This window comes from Penaeus chinensis, chromosome 2 (assembly GCF_019202785.1).
Source record: "Penaeus chinensis breed Huanghai No. 1 chromosome 2, ASM1920278v2, whole genome shotgun sequence".
NCBI lineage: Eukaryota > Metazoa > Arthropoda > Malacostraca > Decapoda > Penaeidae > Penaeus > Penaeus chinensis.
Window position 1 is genome coordinate 26,753,365 of NC_061820.1, and position 25,000 is coordinate 26,778,364.

At 34.6% G+C, this 25,000-nt stretch overlaps 2 protein-coding genes across 2 annotated transcripts in view; one reads left to right on the top strand and one right to left on the bottom strand.

Moving 5' to 3' along the window:
• LOC125035831 (angiotensin-converting enzyme-like) overlaps positions 1 to 3,100 on the top strand; it is a 25,430-nt gene extending 22,330 nt beyond the window's left edge. Inside the window, 5 exon segments of the mRNA XM_047628088.1 lie at positions 1 to 77; positions 366 to 464; positions 793 to 933; positions 1,554 to 1,720; positions 2,247 to 3,100. The exon segment at positions 1 to 77 is cut by the window's left edge and continues 173 nt beyond it. Of these exon segments, the coding sequence (XP_047484044.1) occupies positions 1 to 77; positions 366 to 464; positions 793 to 933; positions 1,554 to 1,720; positions 2,247 to 2,599 (837 nt within the window). The 3' untranslated portion in view covers positions 2,600 to 3,100.
• A 2,003-nt stretch (positions 3,101 to 5,103) lies between these two features.
• Positions 5,104 to 25,000, bottom strand: part of LOC125030562 (protein GDAP2 homolog) — a 55,429-nt gene continuing 35,532 nt past the window's right edge. The window contains exons 2-7 of the mRNA XM_047620679.1: positions 20,465 to 20,645; positions 15,590 to 15,743; positions 14,336 to 14,475; positions 13,406 to 13,511; positions 12,921 to 13,013; positions 5,104 to 12,610 (exon numbers count right to left, since the gene is read on the bottom strand). Coding sequence (XP_047476635.1) covers positions 12,566 to 12,610; positions 12,921 to 13,013; positions 13,406 to 13,511; positions 14,336 to 14,475; positions 15,590 to 15,743; positions 20,465 to 20,645 — 719 coding nt within the window. The 3' untranslated portion in view covers positions 5,104 to 12,565. The remainder of the gene's footprint in view (positions 12,611 to 12,920; positions 13,014 to 13,405; positions 13,512 to 14,335; positions 14,476 to 15,589; positions 15,744 to 20,464; positions 20,646 to 25,000) is intronic.

Genomic DNA, 25,000 nt, shown 5'->3' on the forward strand with positions numbered 1-25,000 from the left:
GTGGACTTGTGGCGCTGGAGGGTTCTTGACGGCACTTATTCTCAGAGGGACTGGAACTGCGCTTGGTGGGATCTCAGGTGCGCAGATGCTGTTTGTGCTTTTTTTATTGTTATAAGAAAAAAATGATGTTCTCTTGTTTTTATTAAAGGATAGTTCTGATAACTTTCATTAAGGTTTCATAAATAGTGAGGAAAGTTTAGTCTTCCTCTAGTCTTTTTTTTATGAATAGTCATGGTTTTTCTTTTCTTTCTCTTTTTTTAAAAACTAATTTGTATGGGCTTTTTAAAATTTATTTCTCGGATATATTAGCTTTTCACTTTTTTTCCATTTCATGCTTTCCTTACCTAATGTCATTTTCCACAAAGGTATGAGATTCAGGGAATGAAGCCTCCCTCCACACGTACGGAAGACGACTTTGACCCTGCAGCGAAATTTCATGTGGCGGTGAACTCTCCATACATCAGGTTATCAGGTTTCTTATGTGTAATATTTGTAATATTTTTGAAAGATTGAATGATGCATCATGTTAGTAGTTTTACTGTTATAAATGAATTGCATATTAGTGTTTACTTATTCATTTTGTTTTCAGGCTTTGTAATAATGAAGACACATGTTTTAACACTAGCAGTATTGACTTTTTAGTATTGGGTATTAGTCTTATCTGTCATCATCTCAACAATAAGTACCATTTTCTCAAAGCTACCCACTCAATTATGATATCCACAAAACTCTATATCAAGTCTTTGTCTTCTCCCACGGTTCTCTGTAACAAAAATCCCTTGTCCTTTCCAGATACTTTTTGAGCACCATTGTTCAGTTTCAGTTCCACAAGGCTCTGTGTATAAAAGCCAAAGAGTATGACCCTGATAATCCCTTAAAGCCACTTCATAAATGTGATATTCACCAATCAAGTGAAGCTGGAAGTGCTCTTAGGTGAGACTGATAAACCTGTTCATGATGGGTGATGTCCTATTACCTCAAAGAATCTCAAATGTTGGGTAACTCCTAATCATATTGTGAGTCCATTTCCTGTTGGAGAGTATGATAGCTTGAAGGTTCAACTGTAACCTGGATAGTAACTGTGGCATGGAGTAGTGCAAGCTTTTACACCCTAGCCTCACCATACTGTGCAGGAAATTTTACCAGTCTTGAATGGGTTAAATAGTCTGAAATGAAACACCAAAGCTAAGTAAAATTACTGAAGTTCCATGATGTTTTGAGTTAAATTTAGTTTTTAGGTAAGAAACTAAAAGATTTTATTTTTAATTTTCCCACACATAATGACAATATCTTAATCATACTATATCATTGTTATAATGCCTTGATGTCCGCATCATAACCTTTTTGGTGTTATTCATACAGTTTTCAAGAACTGCATGCTGTGATTTAAAAAAAAAAAAATTGTGTAATGTGATCACTACTTTGTCATTATTTTTATTATCTTATGACACCTATCATTATCTTCATCATCATTATTGTTACTATTTTCATTATCTTTATTATTATCTTTAAATTGTCCATGATAATCACCATCAACATTTGTTAACCCTCAGAGAAATGCTTAAGCTAGGTTCTTCAAAGCCCTGGCAGGAAGCACTAAGAATCCTCACAGGAGAGAAGGGGATGGACGTCTCAGCCATGCGTGAATACTTCCAGCCCTTGGAGGAATGGCTGAAGGAAGAAAATGCAAGACGGGGAGAGTTTGTTGGATGGCGGCCAGGTGGGTAGACGAGGGGGTTGGTCGGAGGGCAACGGCCGATGGTGGAAGACTGGTTATGTGTTGACAATGATAGGGTGTGAATTGGATTATCTGTTTGTATGGTGTGGAGGGTCAATGCTTTGTGATTATTTAGGGATAATAATTATAATGTGGATGATGGTTCCCTAATAATGCATGCTGGTTATAATGTGATAATTGTGATGTGATAGTTATTAAGTTATATTAACGTGAGCACTTAATAATGGTAGTTGTATATTAATGTGATGTAATTTGTTGGTTATTTTATAACTGATATGGTATGATTGTTTAGAAATGATGATAATGAAAAATGATCACTTGAAAAGTAGTCTTATACTCTCTCTCTCTCTCTCTCTCTCTCTCTCTCTCTCTCTCTCTCTCTCTCTCTCTCTCTCTCTCTCTCTCTCTCTCTCTCTCTCTCTCTCTCTCTCTCTTTCTGTATTTTCTTTCCTTTCACTCAGCCATTCTTCTTCAATTCTTTCTTACATAGTACTTTTCACCCCAACAGATGGTCAGTATTGCTTGTACAAGAATATTTCAGAAGCATTACCTGAAAGCAATTGCACAGTAGCCCAAGATTCACCATCTGTAACTTCCACCCCACCTCCTCCACTTACTCCAACTGCTCCACCTGCTCCACCTGCTCCACCTGCTCCACCTGCTCCACTTCTTGCAGCTTCTACAGTCATTCCACCTGATGCAGCTGATCTACCTGTTAAACCTGATGATACAGATGCAACCATTCAACCCAGGACAGCTTCTTCATACGATGCACCTTCGACACTTGTTCCAGCTGCTAGAAGTGTTGCTCCACTGGATACAGCAGTCATTCCTGTTCTTGACATGGATGACATTATATGAATTCAGACAAAATTCCTTTACTTGCTTGTAGGTTCAGCCTTCCAAACTTTTATAAATTCTTTACAATGATCTCCAAAGAAATAAGTGAACAATATCTGTCTATTTATCTATTTGTCTATTTATTAATGATTATCATTTGCTTATGCCTTATTTTAGCCAAATAATCATGAGGGTGGGTTTCATGGAGCAAAAGATAACTGTCCATTTTACAGCTGTGTGTCTGAAGGAATCCTAAAAAATAAGGGACTGTGCATTATAGATGTACCACAAAGATATCAAAACTGTGAATTACAAAGTACGTCTCCTGTTGTTGGTGCTTGTACATTATATTTTGTAAACAACTACTATGAAAAATTAAAAAGAAAGGGTATTGGACTTATTTTTATAGAGCTTGGTTACTTTTTCTAATAATTGAATAAATTAATAAAGGAATATTCAGGTTTATTTAACTTGTATTAAATTATAAGTGCTTTTCTTATTTATCTGAATTAAAAAAAAAAAAAAATGAAAATTGTTTATTTATTTAATTACCCAGTAAGCAGCAGCTTTCAATTTTGTTACAGATATATTTAGGTTTTGTCTTTGTACAGAACTGAAACCCCCAGATAGTATTCATATATACCCAACAGAGTACATAAGGACAAGTTATTTGCTTATTAGAATTGTAATTTATTCTTTTATTATGATTCTTTGAGGCTGCAACACTGGTTACTCATTATTGTTATTAAGATTATTGTTATTTAATTTAAGCCCACATTATCTTCTTGTTTCAATTGTCATTTTCGTTTGTGTTTACTAGAAAAATGTAGTTCATAAATGCAGTATCATTTTTTGTTACCAGACTTGGCAAAGTTTATTTTTTGACTATACATAATTAATAATAATAATAATTATTATTACTTCACCCAAAGAGGGGTTAATGGGCTAATGTGCTGAAGGGATGCTCTACTGTTTGGAAGTTTGAAGTCCTCTAGTGGTGTGAGTAATCATCACTCATACTATTCCTAGCACACAGGAAGGTAGCAGCTCTTAGAATCTGCAGGCCAAGGCTATGCATCATTTGCCATTGTCCACCATGTACTTTTATTAAGAGGCATCTGTGCATGACAATCAAGGAAATATGTGTTGACAGGTCATGCATTTATAAGCATGTTTCTAACTGTTTTTATGAAGAAATTACTACTCAAGTTAATATCCTCAATTTTTATATATATATATATATTTTTTTTTTTTTGCATAGGCAATTTCTGATGATTAACATAATCATGCCAGGATGATGTCCTATCATGTCACCCGAACACTGGGATGATGTCTTCACACTATGTGTAGTTGAGCCTGCTCTAAGTTGTGCCTGCTGAAGGGTTTTGGGCTTATTAGGCCCTGGCTGAGAAGAAGTAGCCCCTCAAAAGTAGGCTTAAAGCCAGTTTTTGGCCTTATTACCTAAGTATTTGTTTATGACACATCCCAAGAGCATAGAAAGCAAGGTAACTTTACATTTCCTAAACTTCCGTTTTATCCATCAAGCAGCTGATTCCATGTGTACTCTGATACATATCTTAGTCTGGCGCCAACAGCTCTCATTGTGAGGGGGTTAAATACAAAGATCAAACAAATTATAATCATTCCATATGTGTATGCCTCTTTTTCAGATATATTACTTGTGTATTTCTTTTAATTACAAATGCCATCATTACTTCTGCTTCATGTTTACAGATTAATTGTGATGGAAATATCATATCCACATCTTTTTGGCAGAGGAACATTGGTAATGGACAAGGCTTTGGAAATAAAAGGATTTTTACCTATTCCATTTCAGTGGGATTTCAATTAAATCAAAATAATGTAAGGTAAAATTTTGTTTATTTTCCAATATTCTCAATTCATACTTTATTTTCTTTAATTTTTTAGTGTCCATTTTGCTGACTTGGTATAGTTATTTCCCTAATAGTTGCTGTTTTCCCACAGAGTACTGATGAATGAATGCTGCTTTTGATCCTGTTATATGGAAATAATTTTGCCATTTTTTTTGCATTTTGTTTGATTATAATGTCCATGCACCATTACTTTTCTTGTGCACTTTATATATATTTCTGTTTACAGGTGACAACAATCATTACAGATGTAATGCTTTTTATGTAATTGCTCACACTATTTTAGAATTTAGTAATTAACTCATTGGGAATGGGTGCTTGCACTGTCCACTATGATTTTGTTCCATTCATTCATTTGCTCCAGAAACTCATCTTTAACAAGTCAAATGTTGGGTCTACTTGGTCTCAACAGTTTACCTCATTCACTATTAGCAGTAATAATAGTAAAAAAAAAAAAAAAAAAAAAATATATATTAAAGACATTAGGTAATTGGCAAGGTCAAGAAAGCCAAATAATTGACTCCATGGTGACAAAGTCCTTGTGCTAGCCATCAGTGTAAAAATTAATCAAACCATGCAAGCACTCCCAGTATAAACAGGTTAAAAAAGGAGGATGGTATTCAAACCTTGCAATTTTTGTTGTGAACAGTTTATTCATTTTTAATATTTTTTATTATACAGTATCATTAACATGTTAACAGCAACTCTAATAACCTATATACTGTACACCTGGAACATGTAAAGCATCATCAAAAATTAATTGTACTAAATAGTAGTAATAAAAAGTTTAATGATAAATAAAGAATATAAAGTAACAGTCTGAGGCTAAACAAAAACTTGTAATTATTATATCTGTAGATCTTACAACCATACTATTAACAAGAAAGAACTGCAACTATATAAATAAATTAAAATTAAGTTTGCCAAATCATAAACAAAACCTCAAAATAAAATAGATAAAAGCTACTTTTGATGACAAAATATAAGGGGAACTGCAACACCATACTCATTATCTGAGCTGTAGCAGTATTAAGGGTTCTTATCGCATAGTGCAAGATCACGGGCCAAAGACACACGTGGGAGGGAGGGAGAGACCAAGTGGCATTCTATCTATTCTTAGTTGATGCTGCAGATAAGTTTTATCTTATTATTGTTTTAATTATCTACTATTTACCTTGTACTACTCTCTAGCCATACTAGGTTACTTTTTTTTTTTTTTTATAAGAGAGCTTTTGAGTAATAGTCTGAGACATGCAAGGTAAATGCCCCTGCTTTTGGGAGAATGTTATAGAAGCTACAGTGTGCTTGAACAAATTTCTCCTGCTGGACTCAGTCTCCTCTCAATGATGAACTCCACTTTCCTCCATGAACATGGAATAGTCTTTGAAAACTTTGTTACTACTTCTGTAAGAGCTTAGTCTTGGACCTCTGATGATAAGATCAAGTTCAAAATAAGTTTGACATCTCTAAGGGAAGGAAAGTTCCATCATATTGTCATTAAATGATCTAATAATAATGTTTATAGGCCACAAAAAGGAAAGTAATAAAGAAAAAAAAGAAAATATTCCTCCAAATATAACTTTAATAATTATTAGTCTTGTTTGACATCAATAAATATTCAGTTTACGCATCAGACAAAAAACAAAATAAAATTGAATAAAGACTATATAAAAAAAAAAAAAAGCTTTTTCATTATAAATGATTATTAAAGGGAAAACAAAGGAGTTTTCTTTCCACATGCCTAACAGATACAAAAGAATCAAATTAAGATAACCTATTTTAAATATTGAAGATAAGAGCACTGTGACAGTCAATGCATATGACTGGTGTTCGCATATATATATATATATATATATATATATATATATATTGTGATGTCTACTCAACAAAATATATATATATATATATATATATATTGTGATGTCTACTCAACAAAATATATCTATAAAATTATTTCAAGACATTAAGTAATCTTTGGCCTATAGTAATTACTACTTATGAATCCATACAGTTTTTGTCCTTCAGGAGAGAGCGCATATTAGTGGGCTATTAAAAAAGATTTTCAAGCTTTTACCTTGTTAAATTATTTTTTTTCTTATTTAATCAATATGTCCCTTATTGTTTATAACAGATATGAAATTTATGCCTTTGTAGCAACAGTAGTCTTAATTATACTGTTCTTGATTTAAAACTTGCTAAAGGTTACCCAGTATAAAAATCACTGGTACCAAAAAATTGCAAGATCAAAAGAGGTCAAATGACTCAGCAACTCTTTCTCTATGTAATCACAGTAAATCTGTGATCAGAGTGTGTCACACGCATAACAGAATAAGTTTCATAAAATGACAACCCAGATTCCCTGTGGCACTGTTGTTGTCATCATCATTAAGCCTGCTGGACACTACTGCTACTTGGAAGTACCTATAGCTGCCTAGGGTATATCTCTTTTTCTCTCTTTGTCTATTTTGTCCAGTCACTCCAAGATATATGGCCTACTACTGTTTACTGATTATACACAACATCAAGGCTATTAAGACAAAAGTTCCAACAATCTGCGGCAACTACAAAAATACGTTTTGTTTATATCTCTAAAAAACTCATTCCTCACACTAAGGGATGTGTGTGCATTTTCAGGGGTTGGGAAACCACAAAGCTACATCCCTTAAGGTGCTGGCATAAGTTCCAAGCAACTGTCAACTCGCAAGGCAATATGATTCCCTTATTGTTTGTTTAGTCTGGAAAAAACATCGGGACAGACAGCACTTACTTCCCAAACTGCAACATCATTAACTTTTGTTACTGATTATAACAAACACCAAAAAAAGAAAAAGAAAATGAGAAAAAAAGAGAAAGAAAGAAAATCTCGTTGTAAAAAAAAACTATATGGTATTTGCCCATTTCCTTCTTATCAAAGCATGTGCATAGCATCCAGAACCAATAACTTGGTCATAAAATATAATGTAAAACAAAGCACTTTATATCAATTTCATCTGCTTGGAATCAAAACCATTATTTTATATCTTTTTTTTTTGAAATTGTAATCCCATTTCTAATGACCTATTTTGGGTATCAACAATATATTTTTAAGTTCTAACATAATATACAAGGAAAGTATGAATATTCAACAAGTATAAAATCTATAACTATGTTATCAAATGTAACAAAAAAACTAGCAAAACATCTCCACTACAACATATATAAACCAAACTATAGCAATATAAACTTATGCATTTATCAAAATTTTCATACAAACTACAACTACTCTTTAAGCAAGAAATCTGATGGCACTATTATCACAAAATAAAAGTGGACTACCTGCTTGGGGTTCCTAAGAATAATTTCATTGCTCTCGTCAAATGGAATCAACAGTTGGAGCAAGCACTTTACGCACACAAGATTATAGCCAGTATACATTTTTTTCTCTTTTTTTTTGTGTAATAACTAAGAGGCTTCTCCCATCTCTTTACCAAAGCAGCTGTACAGATATGGTTAAGTATTATTACTAGGGCTGCTGCTGAGGAACTGAGTCTCTGTACACAAAAAGTTTGATCCATAACACCTTGTCTTTGCTTCACTGTGCAGTTACAATCTGATACAAATTTCTTTCCCACCGAAGAAAACACATTTATGGACATTTCCATAAATCTAAATCAATTTAATATTTAAATGCATATATTTAGATTCTGACGAATAAAAAAATCTTCAAACAAAAAGATAATAATCATAAAATAAATAAAAATAAATAATGCCTTGTTTCTGTTCAAAGTGAAAATAGTTTCCCAGCTATAGTTCTCACAAGCTTTCCAAAGAGACCTGTGCATATCTACTTTAATAACACACTACTCACTGGTTAATGCCACAGTGCACACCAAACCTCAGCCTGGGTGCTTGTATTTGATTTGCAATACACATGTATCCTGAAGTAAGTGATGACAAGGATATCGAGTGATCAGAAGTCTCACTTAAGTCTTCTTTCTTTTTCCTTTTTTTACTCCTTAGGGAGAAAGTTCAGAGTCATCACACTTTCTTTTTTACTTGTCTGTTACTATTTATTTCTCTTTCTTATCAATTATTATTACTACTAGTTTCCATTCTTTGCCAATGAGAAACAAGATAGTTCAGAACACTCTTCAACATTAACAACAACTGGTCTGAAAAAAGAAGAAAACTGTGCTATCTCTGAACTCCAACCCAACTTTGGAAGCACATCCTGACAGGAGTTTTATTTTGACCTGAAACTGAGCTGACATGCCACAAAGTATAGTACACTGCTTAAACATACTGCTCAATTCATAATGTGCAATGTATAACATCTTAGATAAGTATATACAATATCATTAACAATATTTAAGCATGGTCAACAGATAATTTTCCCTTATATTTCTTCTATGGCTTCCTCTTTTAGAGAACAAAAAGACATTATATACATTATATTATTTCAAGTGTTAACAGTAAAATAGTTGACAATGTCTCTTATGCAGTCAAGTCGGGTGTAATTTTCTGATCTAATGTCATCACCTTACCATTTCTTCATGTGTGAATTCATAGGCACTGACCACTGCTTCCTTAAGGGGAGCATTGGAGAGGTTAGTGCATTACTGGAAAATATTGACATTCAGAAAAAAAAACCTTTGTTTAGGTATCCTTCAGCTTTCTAAGGCTATGGTTTTCCTGCAAAACTTACAAAATAAGCAGTTATGGCAGTTTTTCAGTGATATTTAGAAGCTAATGCTGCACAAGTATACAAGTCCCAAGGCCTAGGTGGAGATCAGCATTTAACAAGGGGACTGGGTTGAACTACATTCTGTCATTCAGTGAGTGTTCTTCAAACTTCATTAATACTTTATTTCAGCATGCTATGAAAACCCCAAAAGCCTAAGAAAAAGACAGGAGCATAAAAAGTAAGTCAGGGAGACAAGAGCAAAAAAGCCTGAAGAAGGAAAAGCCACCCTCCATGGGTTGAACATGTCTGCCACTGCTAGCTGTTCTGCACTGGCCTTACTTGTCTTCCTCACTACCCTGCCTTCCCATACCAAAAACCCACAGCTGTATCTCAGATACCAGAACATATCCTTCTTGCCAAAATCACAATCTACTCTTAAAAGATGCTTCTCCATGAATGTGGCATAGTTTCAAAGCCAGCAATTTCCACAAAGGCTCTTATCATGTTAAAATGTCATGAAAGATTATTTTTGCCTCACAACTGGAGCAGGACACACTGTCCCACAAAGGACTTTTTAGCAGAGAACTTTTAAGTAGGAACTTTTGCAAATGTTAAAACTTTCCTTTGGTATTTGTTTTGTTATTAATACCTACACACTATTACTACAGAGGTCACATCAAATTACAGCTCACATGGAGACAGTGTGTGGTGCTACTCTGGTCACTCTTTGTTGATGACAAGGACTTGAATGTATACAAAGCTCTCTGTAGATTAAATGAAGAACAAGGCTCTTATAAAGAACATCTTGTTACCAAAGAATATAATCACATGGAGAGGAGGATAGCCAGTGAATCTGTCACCACCAAGACTGGTAAGAAGACTAGGTATACATAGCATTCTTGGTTTTACACACATTTTCAAAGACATCCCTAGCCAGTTGTCAGTAATATGGAAAGGCCATAATGTGAGCAATGACCATGAGACTGAAGAAAGCAATTTATGCTATACTTCACCAACTGATATCATCGCATGAGGATACACATCCAACATCTGAGAAGCTCATTTCCATGAACTTGTATTTATCCAAGATTCCACATGAGAAGGTCTGGTAAATGAGACACCTAAAAGGAACTCAAGGCTCCAGACAGTAATAAATATAATCCTAATATAATACCTGTCTGCAATGAAGGTGGTGCCTCCTGATACCTACACTTACTAACCATAAAGACCTCATCAAAATGGTATTCTGTACAGGCTGGATGTCATACAGGTTCTCTGACTGATTAAACAACCAAAAGCAGCAGAGAAAGGCACACAAATGTCAAAACAGTTGTCCAAGTAATGATTGATTTATGGCTCTGATTTCCTAGCCTCAAAATATTACTTCTGGAACTTACAGCATTTAAAAAAAAAAAAAAAAAATCTTACCCTTTCTTCTAACTAGATATTCATACTGAATGAAGTTAATTACATATAATAAACTTCAAAATTCTGTATAGGAGGGATCACATAAGATGCTTTTAGGATTTTTGGCATCAACAGTGAGAACTGGATAAACCATGATTGGGAATATTTGTTTGTATTCAATTAATGTTTTCCTTCTCTTTCTTATTATTAATTCAATGATATGTATGTTCTACTCCAGTGCTCCCCTTAAACTTGATCACACTTTACTATATATCATATTACTTGATCTCTTCTTATATTAATAATTCATGCTAAAAATGGGAATGAAGAAAACAAAAAAATAAGAGAGTACAGAACATCTGTAAATAAGGCTTCGACAAAATATATGTATAAGTGAAAAAAAAAAAAAATAATAATAAATAAATGCAACTTTTCTTGGAAGCAAATAACATGACTTGGGTGAATTTCTTTGTAAATAAAGACAAGAAAAAAATCTATTATTGTCTTATTTCTTTGATTGTTAATCTCCTTAATTTACAAAAATCTCATGTTTTTCACAGTGACTTTCAGTGTATTGTGTCGCTGAACTTTACAGAGAAGATACTTAGATATGCTCTACAATTTAAAGGGTACAAGGTTACATGCAAATTCTTTCATTCTTTGTCCAGATCCAAATGGTTGTATTTACTCATTCAAGACACGCTCTCACTTTCTCTCCTTCTTCTTTCTCTCTCTTCCTCTTCAACTCACCAATGACTCTTTCACTCACTCACTCCCTTCTTTCTTCTTCACTTTCACTCTCCCTTGTCCTCCTTCATTCCCTCTCTCAAAATGCACATATGCAAGTACATGCCAACACAGACATTCTGGAAAGCCTTGTAACATTTAATCTGCAAAGCACATAAGTGTTCAACAATGAGAAGATTCTTTCAAAAGCCACTGTCTCTTGTAAAGTCATCAAAAACGGTGTACTTAAAGAAAAATATGTAAAAACTTGAGAAACAGCAAGAACAGACAGAAGCATAAGCAAACAATAAAACTAAAAAAAGAAAGAAAGAAAAAAAGATGAAGGAAAACAAACATAAACCACTCCATCTCTAACAAGGTTTTAATCAATGCCATGACAATTGGAAAAGAAAGAGAAAAGAAAAAAAATTTGGAACACCAAACATGGCTCCATCAAACGCACATACGTACATATACAAGAGAGATATGTTGATTGCATCCTCAATTCACTGACAAACACCTTGATTGTTTAGTCTTTATGTACACCACAGAAAAAAGATATTACTGCTCATGTCAGGGAAGCTTAGAGAGAAAGGGGGAGAAGGGGTTAAAGGGTAAGGGGTGGAGGTAAGGAGACTCCTTGGTAAGTTATTGAGCAATGGGTATATTGCCAGTAAAAATAGGTTAATGGTATATACAAAACACATGCTCCCCCAACCCGAGAGAGAGAGAAAAAGATGGATTTCTTTTCTCTACATTTACGCTTTGCTTTCTATATCTTCCATATATTTTGATTTCTACTCTACTATCTTGAAAGGACATGAATAGTGCATGTAATATCTACCTTGATCAAGGAGTAATCAGGCATGACTTATTTTTACATATACAGTATGATATATTGTTATGATTATTATTATTATTACTATCAATTACTTTTCTCTTAAAACAAGGCCACAATCTAAAGTGTAGTGCTAAGATATGTTACATCACTGCACAAAGCTCTTTGTAAAAACAACGTAAAATATTTCTCCACAGTGGAAGAATGAGAAAATGTGATCAAAATGCCAACTATCGTACATCAATACTGCGCTGAAAAATCCTTGCTCCACTTCTCTTCCTTCTCGGCATATTTTGTTCTTTTTTATTCCTGATTTTTCATTCATTTTATAATTATCATCATTATTGCATGTCACACACTACAGATTCATTAACAGAAAAAGAAGAAAAGAATAAAAAATAAAAAACAAGAAGCATCTTTCCTCATTCCATCTCTGGATTTCCAAAGGAGTTCAAAGCTTTTCAAGAGGATGCCGAGCCTGGCTTGTAGTAGCGAATTCCATTGACCTGTGAACAGAAGAAATAATATGAAAAAAAGGGAAATACTTTACATTACAATGAAAATCTATATATATGCAAGATAACCCTCAAAACTTAACAAAATATTATGATCTAAATTATATATTTTGTTTAGAATAATCAAAGAATGAAATTTTTTCTCAACAATATTTTTATTGATCACCTAATGTTACTTCTTAACCTCTTTCACCAAAAAGTGTTTCTTATCAACCAATTTATAATATTTTCTTTCAAGGTACAAAAATGCACTTATCCATTAAAAAAGGTAAAATGCACATAGACACAAGATTCCACTCACTGTCATATCATGCTCTGTGATGTATGCGGGGATCTCCAGCTGGTCCTGATCGATGATGTCATACAGGTATTCAACGCCAGGAACAGAGTGAACCTGAGGGAAACCAGAAGAGATTAAGTCCTGGCTACACGTGGATACACAAAGAGTGATTGATGTTAGATTATGTAACATGCCAAAAAGCCACAAGAAAATCATAAAAATTCATAGTAATTCATAACTGTCACAGTACAGAATATGATATAAAGCTGCAATCAGACTAAGTAAGAGTTAACCTCAATGCTTGATCTGAGAAGCCATAACACACTATAACACTACATCACAACATCATACACTAACACACTAGTAAAAAAAAAAAACTCACCTTGTGCTTGACCTGAGGAATTATAATACACTGTAACACTATAAACCACTATACAATAATAGTACATTATAACACACTGTGACAGTACAGCGCATTATACCACAGCACAGCAAAACCACCTCACCTTATGCTTGATCTGTGGAGCCATGAAAGTAGTGAACCACCAAGTCATAATTTTGGTCCAGAGGGTTGGGTGAACAATGTAGAAGGCCTTGAGGTTCTTCTTGTATCTGGGAGGAGAAGGAGAAGAAATTTTCAGCATAATCATTGGAATACACATTGCAGAACACCATTATCAGTATATGCTTACGCATTCATCACCAAGACCCCTCTACACAGTCTCAAAGAGATACACAAGCATCCTCAATACCGAACCCCACCTGCAAACACCACCACTTACACAGGGCATATGTATAAACATTTCAAACAAGCCTTGTCAGATACAGGCATAAACAAAATAAGCAGTCACTTATGGTTCCTCACAGGTCTTTCAGTACTGAAACACAACTGCCTTAACTCAATTCAATCTCAGGAAAGGGAAATCTAGCAACCCTCTGTAAACTATAGAGTACTCCAATTTCCTATGTCCTTTTTAATAATATATCAGTGTAAAGCAATAAAAAACTGTATATAATTACAGGCATATGTACACTAAGTACCAGCTGATTTGAATGAATTAAAAAGAGGAGAATACAAATTGGAGTACTTCAGAGTCTGGGGTGAGTTGCCAGTTTTCTTTCCTTAGATAATATGCAAGATGAATCAGAGTACAGCTCACCACCACTCAGCTGTAGACATCACCCCTCACTTGACATGTACTGACAATGACAATGAAACAAGATGAGACTGGCAAGGCAAGGCAAGACAAGACAAGGTCACCCGCCTAAACACACTAAAGCACACAAAAAATGCCAACAAATAAAAATATAATAGACATCTGCTCAGATTCTTAGAATTCCCACATTTTCACATGCTTTTACCCTCTACCTCCCATTACTTTCCTATGAGTAAAATAGAGTACAAACTTCCCCTCAAAAATCATTCTGGCACTTACTTATACTCGAGGACCTCATAGACCTCCCTGATCCAAGCAAGCGAGGGATGGTTCTCTGTGGTGGTGATAGTATGGAAGTAGACGATCACATAGTCGCCACGCACCAAGGGGTCTAGTAGATAGATCAGGTAAAGGATGGCCTGAGGAAAAATAGAAAATGGATATCAAATCAGGAGAGAAGGAAAGGAGGAAAGGAGGAGAGGAGGAGAGGAGGAGAGAAGGAGAGGAGGAGAGAAGGAGAGGAGGAGAGAAGGAGAGAAGGGGAGAGAGAGAGAGAGAAGGGAGGGAGGGATGGATCGATGGAGGGAGGGAGGGAGGGAGGGAGGGAGGGAGGGAGGGAGGGAGGGAGGGAGAGAGGGAGGGAGAGAGGGAGGGAGGGAGAGAGAAAGAGAGAGAGAGAGAGAGAGAGAGAGAGAGAGAGAGAGAGAGAGAGAGAGAGAGAGAGAGAGAGAGAGAGAGAGAGAGAGAGAGAAGGGGAGGGAGGGATGGATCGATGGAGGGAGGGAGGGAGGGAGGGAGGGAGGGAGGGAGGGAGGGAGGGAGAGAGGGAGAGAGGGAGGGAGGGAGAGAGAGAGAGAGAGAGAGAGAGAGAGAGAGAGAGAGAGAGAGAGAGAGAGAGAGAGAGAGAGAGAGAGAGAGAGAGGAGAGAGGGAGAGAGGGAGAGAGGGAGAGAGGGAGAGAGGGAGGGAGGGAGGGAGGGAGGGAGGGAGGGAGGGAGGGAGGGAGGGAGGGAGGGAGGGAGGGAGGAGAGGAGAGAGAGAGAGAGAGAGAGAGAGAGAGAGAGAGAGAGAGAGAGAGAGAGAGAGAGAGAGAGTGAGAGAGAGACACTAAGTACATCTCATTCATAATAAAAAAACGATGTGAGAAAATATCCCTCCAGTTTTTGACTGGACTACTACAAATGTGGTAAATAAGACTGCGAATACAATCTGTGATTAGCCACAACTTCAGGGATTAAGCAATTAATCTCTAAAGGATGAGAAAATTCAAAAGTCTTGAATAGGCAATAATAAATGGAAAATAAAAATAGGCAACTGAAAAAAGGAAACATGTAAAGAGGAAAACAGATATAAACTAAAACTACAGTGATAATAATGAGACAAAAAAAAAAAAAAAAAAAAAAAAAAAAAAAAAAAAAAAAAAAAAAAAAAAAAAAAATATATATATATATATATATATATATATATATATATATATATATATATATATATATATATATATATATACATATATACACATACTCCCCACACATACCTTTTCCAGATTGATCTCATTGAATTTGAACCACTTGCCGATGAAGATGATGACGGGACGGCCAAACTTGTCAACCCCACACTGGTAGAGGCACCCAATTCCAGAGACCTCACTCAGATCCTCAGTCTTGGCACGGCGGAGGAGCCTCTCATACCTGTTGAGGAGGAATAGTCCAAATATCAAAACATAAGCTTGAGTAGGAAGTTGCTATGACTTTCAAATAATTTTGTGCTACTTTTAAGCTAACTTGGCATGGAAACCCTGCCTCTTGTGATCTTTGCTCTGGCTTCGATCTACCCTTTTCCCTATGCCCCATGTTTCACCTCTCTTAGTTTCATTCCCTACAGGCTTTCTACAAAAACTAGTCACTGGCTCCTACAACATATCTGTGTAGTTTCTCAATTTTTTAACATGAATGTGACTACAGTTGGCAGTCAAGATTTCTTAACCCTTTGCCGCCAGGTGGCATGGACATACATGCCATGGCATGCTTGGACTATATTCCGAGTGGTATGTGCATACGTGCCATGGTGCACCGGTCCCATTTTCTGGGGGTCATGCCAAGCACACTATGGTGCTGACACGATCCCCCAACAGTGGGGCCCGGGCCACTGTGAATACAGCCCAGGAGAGAAGGCTTTCGCATCGGGAAACCACCCTGCGGCATTGGGTTAACAATGTTAAATAAGCAAACAAAAAATTAATATATAAATAATAAACAATAATAATAATAATATCAATAACCAGATTCCGTGCCAAGTTAGTGTCAGTGTGCAACAGAATCACTGATACTGTATGAAAACTAATCCATGCATCTAATCAAAAGATACAGTGATTACAAAACAAAACAGAAACAGCATTCAGAGTAAAGATTAATTACTAATGGTTACTATAAAAAATTTGGATAAGAAAATTTCCTAATTCTACCATGAACTGATTAACAGATAAATATATAAATATGAAGATTAGTGAATTGCTTTCAAACAACAAATGGACATTAATTCCTTCAAGGATAAATTTGAGCAAAATATAATTTTTTTTGCTTAACTCACATGTACATGAACTTTGAGGTGAAGTAGTACCATAAAATTAAATATAACAATAATTGGACAAATAACGATCACATATTATACAGTTAATCAAGTCTTTCATTGCCATATCTCATCATAGTGCCATTATATAAATTAGAGACCCCCTAATATGTATTTCCTACTTTTATAAGACTTGAATGTCTATATTTATATTTATAAGTACATACATATGTTTTTTGTGTGTGTGTGTGTGTGTGTGTGTGTGTGTGTGTGTGTGTGTGTGTGTGTGTGTGTGTGTGTGTGTGTGTGTGTGTGTGTGTGTGTGTGTGTGTGTGTGTGTGTGTGATATGATGTGATATGATTATGCGTATATAAGTATACATATAAGTATGTATATATATACATACTTATATGTAAATATATATATATATATATATATATATATATATATAAATTCATACCCATATACATACATACAAATGTGCATGTATATATACTTATATATACGTATATACATATGTATATATAGGTAGATAGACATACACACAGATACACACAGATACACACAGACACACACACACACACACACACACACACACACACACACACACACACACACCACACACACCACACACACACACACGCACACGCACACGCACACACACGTACACACACACACACACACGTACACACACACACACGTACACACACACACACACACACACACACACACACACACACACACACACACACACACACACACACACACACACCCTGACCCCCCCCCCCCCCCCCCCCGACAGACAGACAGACAGACAGATACACACAGAGAGAGAGAGAGAGAGAGAGAGAGAGAGAGAGAGAGAGAGAGAGAGTATGCCTATATGGTTTGGAATACTTCCTGTTTTTATAACAACACCTAATTACAAATCTCACAGCCATTCTGGTAAGGAACCGAGTTTGTTAACAATAATTTAACAAACTGGTGATGGGTGATGACAGTTACTGAGATGAGCCACATAGTTGCCAAGTCTGAGCGTTTTGCACTAATTTACACCATCATTACCTGGCTCCACCCAAATTTTAACCATTGTTTTTGGGTTAATGGTATTATTTTTTACTGGATGATGATTAACACCCTTGACTAAATGCTTTGCTTTTACCTCAAGTGCAAAAGTGATGAAGGGTGACTTTAACCCTTTGTTCCAGATGATGTGACCATAATGTCATGAAAAAATTTGGCTTGAGGGAGGTGACATAAAATACCGACATAGAAAATTTAGGCTGTTGGCCGGGTGATGGGAACTTGTCGTCTTGAGCATTTCAGCTGGAAGCCAGGGTGATGGCAAAGATTCACCGTGAATGTGGAGGGTGATTAGGCTATCTGGCATTTAGAAATCATTTCCATCTACAAATGAGAGTCCATGAACCGTGACTGAAAGGGCGCCAGCTCTTTGTAGGACACCATTTCCATGCATCCTACTTTTAGCTGCCATAACCAGCAGTGCTGGTTGCACTACAGAAAATTGAATATTACTTTTTTTTAATATAAATAACAAAAAGTTATTTATTTTTATTATTCTTGTACTGAGTTATAGACTACCTAGAGGGCTGATATGAAGTCTGTACAAGGAAAACTATTACCAACTATTAGCATCTGGATAAAGCAAATCAAATAACAAATATGGATATTGAAAAATGGAAAAAAGCCAAAAACACTTTTGCAGAAAAAGAGAAAATAACACTGCAAAGGGGAGGCACAGAGCCTTGTCACCACATGAGTGTGGCCATCTGACCCCCACATACAAGGGGGGACAACTTTTCCCATTTAAAGAGCCAGCAGGGAAGTCAGAATCACTGGGTTACATATCACATGTACTATGATGCAGAAATTTTTTATGTTATTCCTGGTACTCTGAACCAATCTCTCCAGCAGGATCAAGTAGTGTCACACCAAATTGGGCCCAGTGATGTAACCTCAATAGATTGTGCTTTAATCTACTGGATCTGGGTACCTTGCAGCCCACACATGGAACCAATCAGATCCTTTTTGCCTAGTGCTAACTTTTAGTGAAGTCTTTGCTCCTTTACTTCCATTCACTGGACTACAGTAATCGTATGGATTTATACACTTTTTCTTCCACAGAAAATCATTAACCTGTTGAATCCATGTTCTTCACATGACCAAAATCCAGGCATTAGGCTTTCTTGAGTGGCTTGTATCCACCCACCCAAACACTCTTGTGGGGTATCTCAATGTTATATATTTGTTTTTTTGTTTTTTCTTTTTCTTCTTCTTCTTCTTTTGTTATCCTGTATCAATATGGTAATGGGATGTTTTTACTGAGCAGATTCCATATTGTCTTTCTAGGTAGTCTACATCTCTGATCAATAACAATAAGAATACAAAATGTTGAGTTGTGTCATTTTTATATTTTCCTATTAAATTTTCTGTAACATACCTTGTGCTGTCAGTCAAGGCAGGAATAGGATCCTCAGTATGGAAATTGTCCTCTCTAGAGCCAGCAATCTTCCAGCCATAGCTCACAGATAGTACATTCCTATATGCCCACTGAGTCCAATCTTCCCCCAAGAGCTATGGGCACTCACAAAGAGTCCTATCTGGCGCTTGAGCCCAAAGCCAAAAGTTTCCATGATGGTATATTCCTGTCACCCAGTACTTGGCCAATTTTTTCATGACATTAAGATCATCTCATCTGGATCCATGAGTTAAATTTACTTTGTGTATACATATAAAATGTGCTATATTGTTTTTTTCCCTGATAATTTTCTTTCAGTACAATACAATACAATTTTTGATATTTAGAAGAAGAAAAAACTTTTCATATCTGTCTTGATATTCTTAAAATTACATCAACAGGCAATGAGATGCTTAACTAATTTCTTTCTTAAATCTATATATATAGCACTATAATGAGACCACCATATAAAAGAACTGTATATTCTTTTTCACACAAAAGCAGATCACGAATGACACAAAAAAAAAAAAAAAAAAAAAAAAAAAAAAAAAAAAAAAAAAAAAAAAAAAAAAAAAAAAAAAAAAAAAACAATGTGGAAAGCTCTATCATAAGTACAAAAAGAGAGAAAAAAAAAAGAGAAAGAAAATGGAAAACCAAAGGAAAAAACTAGAAGACCCTCTTGCTTCGACTGACCATTAATCAAGTTCATTTGCAATCACCTCAACCAAAGATAAGCCACAAGTCAATAACAGTAAGTTCAGTATTTAGGGAGAGTTGCCTTTTACTTACGAAAATAATTCCCTTCAGAATACATGTTTGCTTGCGGTAATAAAATCTATTTCAATGTGGCAAATATGAGAGTGGTGTGGTGTGACACATCATGTAGAGAAAGAGTATTTTCATAGAGTCAAACTTGCAATAACTTCCTTGAAATCATCATGAAAGGTTTATCTTTGATCTGTTCTTAACTGGGAAAGAAAATAAGCTACTATTTTGTATGTTCTAGGTTTATAATGGCATACAGCTAGCAAGAAATACATCCATAATGTTACTAATATCTACCACTACGAGGAACCTTTGAACAGCCTGGAAAGCATTAAGCAAACTGCAATCACAAGACTCAGTCAACTGTGTTAATTTCCTCACTGTAATATCATGACAACTTTCAATCTCTCATCTCAACAAAAACAGAGGAAATACACTGGTTTTCATTACTTCTTTAATGTACAATTAATAGCAAATCATGAAACATCCATCCATACCAAAAAAAGAAAAAAAGAAAAAAAAAAAAAGAAAAAAAAAAAGAAAAAAAAAAGAAAAAAAAAAAGAAAAGAAAGAAACCCCAATGAAAGCGCACTCCTCACCTCTGCTTGTGCTGGAGGTCAGAGGTCATGGAGGCAGTCTCGGGGTCGGCCGTGGCATAGGCCGGTTGACCCCCAAGAAGCCTCTGCTTGTCAATGTCCTCCTCCATTTGTGAGAAGGCGTGGTCGCCAATGCTCACAGACGACTGGAACTGTGCTGCCAAGTCCGCAGAGTCTTCCAGGTCTGCAAGAATGACACAAAGGTTAGTTGAGGCTTGTCTTGTGAGAAGGGCAGTACTTCTAACAGTAATGCAGTATCATAATTACCCTGTGTATCCCTTTTGCATTTTATATTATGGCAGTAATAATAAGGGTAAAAGAAGTAATAACAATGATGATAATGATGATGATGAAGATAACAAAAATAATTTTTTTAATTATGATAAGAACAATAACATTTATGATCATCATAATAATTATAATAATCATAACAATAATAGCAAGAGGAATAAGAAAAACAACAATAATGATAATAATAATAACAATAATAATGATAACTGTTTAATATAATAATAATGATAATGTTAAGTGACAATAATGATGATGATGATGATGAAAAACAAACAATAATGAATAAAAACAATAACAATAATAGTAATAATAATAATAATAATGATAATAATAAAAATAATAACAATAATAACAATAATAATAATAATAATAATAGTAATAGAAACAATGAACACTTATACCACTACTACTACTAATAACAATAACAAGTATCAAAAAACGCTCAATGTAGCCAAAGCTTAAAATCACACTATGGCTATTGGTAAATATTTCCAATATCTAAGCTTAAAACTCCATCACATTTCCCCCGAGAGCAAGCAAAGTTGCGCTTAAAGGCAATAAAAGTAAGGCACATTCTTCAACAGTAATCAGCACTGTTCTTATAAAGAGGAAAGGGAGACAAAGAAAGAAAAAAATAATAATAATACAAATTTCAGATGAAGTAAAGATAAATAGAGAGATGGCTAAGAAAATATGGAAGCAGTAGCAGGAGATAGAAAAGAAAAGAAAAGAAAATGAAAAACAAACCTTCTGCTCATGACACAATGGTATAAAATACAAGTATCAAATCAGAGTATGTTTTCTCCTTCTGTATTATTTTCCGAATACAGAAAATCTTTCCAATTAGGTAAGATTACTGAGATTTCTCCCAATATATGAAAAGGAAATAAAAATCAAATAATAACATTTATTATAATAAATGTTCCTGTTGAAACTAATCATGGTAACTATAATCATAACGAAGATAATGATAACCATAATAATGATAATATTGATAACGATTACAAAACCAATAATCATAACCATGATGACGATGATAATTACAAAAGTAACGAAATTTTTAAAATAAAAATCCAATAAAAAAAATATAATAATAACAATAATAACAATAATAATAGCAATAACAAATAACAATAACTATAACAATAATAATGATAGCAGTAATAATAATAATAATAATAATAATAATAATAATAATAATAATAATCACCATCGCAACAATAATAAAAAAAATATAATAATAATAATCTTCGTAATAATAACAATAATAGCAGCAAAATAATAACAATAGTAATAACAAGAGCAGAATGTCAACAGTCATTCAATATAATGTAGTATTCACCATCAGATGAGATCAATAAGAGTAACTGCATAGTTCACAGCTAAACTTGATTCCAATACAACTGCGTGCATCTTTTTTAGGTAGATACACTTTTTAAAAGTCTAAATCAACAACAAGGAAGATGCAACAGAAGGCTCTGAGAGACTTGTACAAAAAAAAAAAAAAAAAAAACGAGTACACAACACACCTACCCCCTTTTTATCCCCCTGAAATACCTATCCCTCTCTTGCACCTCCCCTTCACACCCCTATTATTCTGACCTTTCCACCTCTTTGTGACCTTTTCCTTTCTCCCCCACTCTTTGGAGTTCAGCTTTTCTCTGTTCGAAAAGAAATGGTCAGTGGGACACCACTTGATAATTGTCTCTGTGACTTTTTGTGTCATGTGAATGGTGACTTTTTATTCATTGATAAGATGTCATTATCTTAGAAACCAATAATCATAACATTCTAATTCTCATCTAATCCATAACCAGTGACACATAAAACATAACAAAAGAAAAATAACAATATGCAAATAAGTAGAATGAAAGAAAAAACATAAAAACAACCCAATCAATCTTCCTCCTATCCAAAAGGTCAGGTGGGCAGCAAAGCTTATCCAGAAATATAACATCAATAAAAAATTGCGTCAGTCCTGCAGAAGAAGCGGAAGCAGAAGAAGAAGAAGAAGAAGAAGATGAAGATGAAGACAAAGAGGAAGGAATGAAGGAAAAAAAGAAAGAAACAGAAACCTGCACTGCTTCCCACTGCAACAAATGACATATTTACAATATTTCTACTAAACTTTCATTACGACAGGCAATGAAAACCATGCATATTCACTAAATACATATACTATATTTAAAAAATTACCTATAAAAAAGGGAAAAGGACATAAATTATCATTAAAAAACAGACAAACATCAAGATTCAAAGGAAAAGACAATTGCATAAATGCATCCAAGTAATCACATTTCTATGAATAGGTTGTTGATCTTTCTGTCTATCTAGCTAGACACACAGAAAAGACACAAAATTCCTTTCCTCACTATCAACTGTAGCAGATATTTAATAAAGTTAGTACCACTCGCTTAAAAACACTCACCCACACACCCAAAGTAAGTGAACCAAAAACAGAACTTTCAACCATGTAGTAGAAGTAAAATGAATTACTTCCTGTTCTGCGCATCCAATCCAACAATAATTAAAACTTCACAAATTCACTTCCTCCAACATTGTTATTTTACCCCCCCCCCCAACCCTCCCCCCCAAAAAAGTCTGACTGAAAATAATACTTTTACACATTTCATGTTTCATAACAGTTTATGCACTTACAATGGAAATATGTATATAAAGACTATAAAAGATATCTTAATCAAACCAAATGCTTGATAGTAATTAATGAAAAATAACTTTGTAATAAATTCCAGCTACTGCTCATGGCACACACATTTAATAATTAACAGAATGCTATGAATTTAACGTTGGAAGTTTCCTAGCTTGGGATACTTGGAAAAAAAACAAAAAAAAACAAAAAAAAAAACAGATATTTTGATCTGCCTTACCACTAAACAGCAATGAACACTAGCAAACCTGATTTAAACTACCACAGTCAGCCATTACACAATCCTATGTTCATATTTTCATTATTGGAAAACTGTAACACCAGTTGTAACTAACAAAACATTTGTGTTTCTAGATGCAATAATCATAAAATAGTGTTTAACCAATACTGATAAGTGGTTAAAACAGCTTAGGATTACTTTGTATGTAATCTTGCATTCAAAACTTAATATCCATCACTTTTAATGAAATACAATATCTATGTATTTTGATATGCATAACGTAATGATATGCATAACGCAAATTACCAATTCCTGCCTTACACATAATTCAATATGCAAAGGCTCATATCCATCACTAATACGGAAATACAATGCCTTGTGTAAATGCATATTTGATGTACATCGCTTAATATCCAACATGAATAAAAAAGACAATTCCAACAGTTCTTTCATATATAACTGGCGATGAACTCGCGAAACACGTTATACATACATAACTCTACGGGAACCACACGTCAGATTTACATAACTCGGCTGTGCATCGGAACACTCGAGATAATATACTACGGTAATCCAGTTGAAAATTAAGAGGAAAAACAACTGAATAAATAAAAGTGTATACGATATTTACTCCTTCCACTAATGCATTTCACAGCCATTTATCCATATTGTTGTACGAGCGTTTGGCTATAAAAATTCGCCAGACACGCCCTAGAGACTGGCCATGCGGAAACACGTAATAAAAGCCCTCAAAACAACCGTTCCAGTGGAACATGTACACCGCTAACTTCTATAAGTGGAAAAACAATGTAACTGAACAAAGGATCGTGTGTGCCAGCAATATCTCTGCCCTACTAATAAAAATATTCATTACATATTAATGACAATGATATAATGATTATGCTAATATTACTAATACTACCACTAATAATAACATTAGTAACACTAACAGTAATGACTATAATAATAATAATAATGATGATTATAATACTAATAATAACAATGGCAATAGTAATAGTAATAATAATGAAAATATTTATTATCATTATGATTATAACAACAACAATAGTAATAATAAGGGAAATAATACAAACAAACCAAACCATTCTAGAACAGCGAACCAAGTGGAATGCTGAACATCCATGCTCGCAAACGAACGCCAAACCAAACCAAATAAGTGAAGAGCATTATCGGACGAGAGGAAATAATTTAGAAAATACGGGTATCAATTATATAACTAACTTGACGATAAGAGTTGCACTGGCAATAACAATGGAATAGTGATGATAAGTCATACGACGGTGATATCCACAAAACAAATACATCGGTGAAAATGTTAATGATAAAAACGTTGATAAAA